Source organism: Aricia agestis, chromosome 5, assembly GCF_905147365.1.
Source record: "Aricia agestis chromosome 5, ilAriAges1.1, whole genome shotgun sequence".
Classification (NCBI taxonomy): Eukaryota; Metazoa; Arthropoda; class Insecta; order Lepidoptera; family Lycaenidae; genus Aricia; species Aricia agestis.
In genome coordinates, this window is record NC_056410.1 from 13,259,584 (window position 1) to 13,266,104 (window position 6,521).

Below are 6,521 nucleotides of genomic sequence, written 5' to 3' on the forward strand. Positions count from 1 at the left end.
CATTTACTGAATACGAGCTCCTAACAAGAAGCGTTAGAAGCAAATCAGAAGTAATATTTATCGTTTAAATCATAGTTTCGCGCTGCGAGGGCCCAACGGGGAGCAATTTCAAGCGGGTCGAGAAATATAAATAACACCTCCGAATACTCTACCCGAAATGATGTACACCTACGTATTATAGAGCGCCTCGTATGACACACATAAATAGTGGCGGCAGAGAAGTTAGTCGACTATATAAAAATGATAGGAAGTGAGAGGCGGCAGGGCGCCGGCGCCCCGCGGCCGAGCCTCGCTCGCGGCCAGTACGGCCAGACCAGTCGTCGCCGCCGCGCCGTCACGCCGTGACACCGCGCGCCGCTCCTCCACACGTCGAACTGTCACGTGCTCTCCGCCGGAGACCCGCGAGTCGCGATGACAATAAGTGACACTGAACTGTTTGTGTTTCGGCTGACGTAGTGCCTGTGCCGCGATCCTAGTAGCTATGATGTGCCCAATTTCCAAACAAATTAACACGAATCCGATTCGTCGCAAGTTTCAGTCGATTGAACTTTTGAGTTACTTAATTTTTAACCCCGCTTAGTTGGTGACCATGATGGTTGGCATGGCTCGCGACGCCGAAAAGTTTTTATTTACATTTTTAGTGGCTACCTGGACGATAGGAAGCTCGGTCACGACGTGTCCGGACGTCTGCAAAAGTGACAACAATAAAACGTCCTGTTTGCCCTCCTCCTTCAATATAACCCTGAAGGAAAACGAGGTAACCCATGACTTACGAGTGTGTTGTGACGAGGATCTGGCGAATATTTTGCTCTACAAATTCGCGAAAATATACACCGAAGTTTCGGTTCACTACGAAAACTTATGCAACTCGAGCGTCGTCGTTTTTGATTTTCCCACGCTAAGTGCTCTCGCAATTACATTGGCGAATAACAGTATTTCGAAAGTGATTATGAACGTACAATTTTTGAAAGTACGTCAAATCGATTTATCTTATAATAGACTACGATCCTTGAATAAGGCGCAGTTCGGAGATTTCGTAAATTTAAGGCAGCTGATACTGAGAAAGAACGAAATACATAGCATTGCCGAGGATAGTTTCGTAGGATTGACGAAGCTCGAGACTCTCGATCTCTCCGACAACCGATTAACAATATTGACAAACGTGTTCCTACCGCTGAGCAATCTTCAGCACCTCAATATTAGTAGAAACGAGCTGCAGAATTTGAGCGACAATTATTTCAATAACTGGGTTCTGCAACACCTGGACATTTCACACAACGAGTTGCGGACGGTGGCGCCGGCCGCGCTGCAGCACCTGCCCAACCTCGCGCGCCTGCTGATAGCGGACAACCCGCACCTGGGGATCGCGCGGCTGGACACGCAGCTACTGGTCGGCACGGGGCGTCGGCTCCAGCAGATCGACGCCTCCCGGACGGGACTCTCCAAGGTCCCCGAAGCGTTCACGCATTCGGTTCGCTTCCTGTCTCTGGTCGGCAACAACATCACGGCGATACGCTGCGGGGACCTCGACAGCTATCCTCTGCTCCAATCGCTGGACTTTTCGGAAAATAAGATTTCCTCGATTGAGGACGATTCTCTGGGGCGCCTGGAGATGCTTCTGTTTCTAAACGTAAACAAAAATTACCTCGGCGCCGTACCGAAATCACTGCCGGACGAGCTGAAGTACCTGTCTTTCAACGATAACTTAATAAAAAATCTATCGATACTGGATTTCAAAAATCTACCGAACCTCAAAATTTTACTGATCAAAAACAATCTGATAAGCTACATCGAGGACCACGTGTTCGACGATTTACTGTCTCTGGAAATGTTAGATCTCTCGAACAACCCCATAAGGACCCTGTCGTCGAATACGTTCGACGGGCCGCTGTCGCTACGCGACTTGAGACTTTGCTTTCTCAATGTTTCCATGCCGGGGGCGGACGGCTCGTTCCCCATGTCGTCGCCTGAAAGCGTACAGATGCTGCACCTCAAGTCTAGTCCGGGGCTCGCCCGCCTGCTGCTCGCCGACTCGGCGGCGCTCGCCGCCTTCTCGCGTTTGCAGTATCTAGATCTAAGAATGAACAATATAAGCGAGGTACGAAACGACCTCCTATTTTATCTAGTCCAGCTGAAGACGTTGCGTCTGCACGGGAATCGATTGAATTGCACCAACGAGACCTGGCTCACCGACTGGATGAACTGGAACAGAAACTCGTCGAACGACGAAACGTGCTACTACTCGACGCCCGAGGCCAAATTAGAGATGAGCAAGTACAACTGTACGTTTCCCGAGACGTTCACCATAAGCGAGAGTCTGCCCCCGGTCAACCTGTACAGCACCGAGATGATAAATAAGTTGCTTAGGTACTACGGATACTTGTACAACAAAACAGAGAAGTCGCCGCCGAAAAGAAGCAACGACATTCAGACTGCCGCGACGAATCAAAACAAAAATTCATACGAAAATTTTACGTCGTCCGGGGAGCAAGTAAAAGATAGAAGAAAGATAAATATCGGAAACGATTCGAACGAAATAAACTTTTCTAATAAACCTTCATTTGGTGGGACGCAGTTGCGCAAAAAGAGCGCCTCGTTTTATGAATCTATAAATAAGCGACCGCTAGATAGTAGAAAAAGTTCCGCTACTCGAGTCGAAAATAACAATAACATAAAAACGGGCGTCGACTCTTACGTACCTTTCGTTAGAGCAAAGTTAAACATAGACGGCGTCGATCGTGTCACGCAACCGAAGAGTACAGATGCACCGATACTCGTCCCAGAAAAAAAAAGCAACTTCGAGGAGAACCAAAACGCGCCTACCGAGAACGCTTATACCAACAACAACCTCCTAGAGTACTCCCCATACCAGTCGATCAGGTCGAAGTACGCGGAGTACACTATCACCATCGGCGTCGTTTCCCTCCTGGTGACCGCTGTGGGCCTGTGGGTGGGCTTCCGATTGCACTTCAAGCGGCGGAGAGCGCAAGAAATAAACTCGAGCATAGAGGACCAGATAGAGGTGTCCAACATCTCAGGGGGAGTGCTGTGGTGACATTTCCGAGCAGCTGACCCTACGCCTTTTGAATATGACTCACTTCTGACGTAGCGCTAATGTAAGTTAATATTCTCTTATGTGTCAGTTTTTTTCTTTTTAACCGACTTCAAAAAAGGAGGATCAATTCGACCTGGATGTATGTAATATTTCCAGAAATTTCTAGTTTTCTTGTACGTTAGTCTATATCAGCGTTAATAAATGAGCCAAATTTAAAAAGTGTATACAGTGTGTAACAAAAATAAGTGATAATACTTTACGGTGTGAACGTGTTCCTTGTAGAGAGTTCACTGTACAAAAGTGAAAAAAAAAAGATTTTTCAGCGCTGCTACTTTCACAGTGAACTCTCTACAAGGAACACGTACACACCCTAAAATATTATCACTTATTTTTGTTACACCCTGTATATGTATAATATGTACTATCCGAGAAATTGATTCATAGGCAGATGGCGGGCCTACGTAATTTGGTAGAGTTATGTCAAACTTAGCCAACAGTTCAAGACTAATATTTAAAAAAATCTAAATATTTATTTCTAAACAGGTTAACAAAGTTTTAGTTCAAAGTTTCTACATGATGCCTACCACCGGTTCGGGAATTAACCCGGCGAGAAGAACCGGAATTGAATTGACATAATTCGACCAAATGACGTAGGTCCGTGCCTATGAATCAATTTCTTGATGTATCATTATTTAACTTAGGGATTATTGCAAGTTTCACAAAAATCGGTTCAGTAGTTTTTCAGATAGGGAATTTTAAGTACAATTTTGAAGTCGGTTTTATTTTATTAATATACAAATTGTTGTCATAAACATATTATTATATTTAATAATATAAAACTATAATTAAAAACTTTTACAAATGTTTAACGTATAACAATAAATATAATACATATCACATACACGAGTAAATAATTATGAAGGCAAGCCGCGAAGGATATTTTATGCTAAGTACTCAAATGCTAAGTACTCACGTACGGTTTTGCTCGATAGTTTTACTCCAAATCGAGCAATAACCACCGTGTGGACCGCAAAACTGACAGCTCGAAGGCTCGCTTCTAGCCGGCTAGATGGAATTAAATATGTCAAATATTATGCCATTTCCTTCGATTCAGAGTAAAACCACAAAACTATCGAGCAAAACTCGATCGAGCAATAACGTCGAGCAAAACCCGCGGCTCGGCTTTCGTACACACGATCAGCATTGCTCGATAGTTTTTATTCTAAATCGATATATTTAATTCCATTAAGTCGACTCGATGCGAGCCTTCGAGTTTTGGAGAGTTTTGCGGTCCACACAGTAATTATTACTCAATTTGGAGTAGTTTTTTTTAATGAATTTATTTATTTCAGGTCATAACGTAGGCCCATACAATATATGCCTTAATGTCTAATATACATATTAATTATAATCTTAATAAGTACACTTTGTCACGAATTAACGGCGATGTGGCGCTCGCTTCTAAACTATCGAGCAAAACCGTATGTCAGTACTAAGCTTTACATTGACGTAGACGCTCTACGCCGCGCTACGAGTTTCGTAGCCCGTCTGCTACCGGTTTGATTCTTGAAATTATTGAAATAATTCAAAGACCACAAATAGACTTTTTATTAAACCGATTAGGTCCACACATACCACATAACATTATATTTTAGATAAAAATATGTTTTATCGGTGTAGCGACGACGAGGAAGGATAGATTGCCTGCAAAACACTGTGTAGAGTTGAGGTCTATTATGTAGTATGAGACATTTGCAAGCGACTTATATCCTAATCGTCTAATGGGTATTATTACTTTAGTGCCTTTTAGGGATGATCAATATATTGATGTCAGAATTATTTTTGTTGCAGTGAAAGGCGGTCGGCTGCGGGGGAGGCGGCAATTGTGATATACATGACGTACATATTTTTATATGATATAAGTACAAATTGAGATATATACTGTCTAGCTTTGGCTGTAGTTAGCGAGTGTAAATATTGTAAATAATCATGGTTTAATATATAATAGTTTAACTGATACGTCTCATTTATATCTTTTTTTATGTTACTTATATGAAGCAATCTTAAGATTACAGATCGAGGAGGTAATAAAATTTTACCACCGGATATAAAACGAGAACAAAACGTATTCTTGATTGTAAACTTAAAAACAGTGTATAAAATATATATATTGGTGAAATTGACAGCTACTCAAAGATTTTGACTATTTTTACCTTTACCTAAAATTAAATTAAGTTAAACAAACGTAACGCATTTGTAAATGAGATAAGACTTGATTGGATTAAGTTAAAGGTTATTGTAACATAGCATTATGCTTGACATATAAATCGTATGGATAGTGTAAACTGTAAATGATGAATGTAATCATAGAGTAACTTTGTCCCGTTGTTGTGATATAGCGTGATGTTAACGGTATTAAAATCCAAAATATTTGCAAAGTTCAAGTCTTCCCTGTAACTTTTCTAACGCTATTAGTCATAAAAGTTTTAATCTTGTCATATTTTCATAATGTGAAGCGGTGGGTATGAGCTCTGATTGGGACGTGTGGTGCTGACGAGATTATAATGTGAAAAACATGATTCAAACAAATTAATTGCTATATTTTTTTAAACATGCCGTAGTGACGGAAAGTTGCGTTTAAATTGTGGTGTAGGTGCATTGCTTATAACTTTTTTCAGGTTTGAATCATTACAAACTTTAACATAGAACTGTTATTGATACAAGTTTTTAATATGTTTGATGAAGATTTCCCAAATTCTAAACTTCGCAGTTAGGTGCGATGCGATCGTAAACGACTGTCATCACCAGCGAATAGACAAAGGTTCTAAGATCACGACTTCGCGCATATTATAACTTATTTCAATATGTTGCTCAACTATAATTATATATTTACGCAATCCGAGTACCGAGAAATTTTTTTGTTAATTCCCACAGGGAGAAGTTCTTTCTTATCAATGCCAAGTAATTGAACCATCATTCCTTACGCTGGGAAGTGACAAAAACACAGGTCTCTGGCCAAGCGTCACTGTCGCTATGGAACTGAATGCTACCTTAATATTTTACACTTTACAATGACATCAGACATCATCATCGTACGCGCGGTCGCGGCCGACATAATCCGCAGTCGGTCGGGGCCCACCGCACGATGAATAATTATTACTCCCCAATAAGTAAGCTTATTTATATTTACGTAAGCTATTTAGTTCGCTCACAATTAAGGCCAAACAGATTAATGTTCGGATTAATTTAATGGGCTATGCATTAAATATCACGTCAATTTGATCGATGTTATTGGTAACTGGGGTTTGCATGAAATGTTTTTTCGTTTTTTATATACATCTAGGATGTTTTAAAACATATTATTCGACGTGACTAACAATAAATGCACGCAAATTGGTATGTTAAACTATACAAACTCTCAAAAAGAATTTATTAAACGGAACGAAGAGCACATTCACATTTTCTT

The 6,521-nt window shown here is 41.1% G+C and overlaps 1 protein-coding gene across 1 annotated transcript; it reads left to right on the forward strand.

Annotated features, from left to right (window-relative positions):
- Window positions 1-322: 322 nt before the first annotated feature.
- On the forward strand, window positions 323-5,281 carry LOC121727492 (leucine-rich repeat-containing protein 40). Its single transcript, XM_042115376.1, has 2 exons — window positions 323-3,116; window positions 4,907-5,281. The coding sequence occupies exon 1, from the start codon at window positions 590-592 to the stop codon at window positions 3,053-3,055; it is 2,466 nt and encodes an 821-aa protein (XP_041971310.1). The 5' UTR covers window positions 323-589; the 3' UTR covers window positions 3,056-3,116; window positions 4,907-5,281.
- The last annotated feature ends 1,240 nt before the right edge of the window (window positions 5,282-6,521 follow it).

Excerpts from the sequence above, each read along its gene's own strand:
- LOC121727492 (XM_042115376.1), top strand. The coding sequence starts at position 590 with ATGATGGTTGGCATGGCTCGCGACGCCGAAAAGTTTTTATTTACATTT.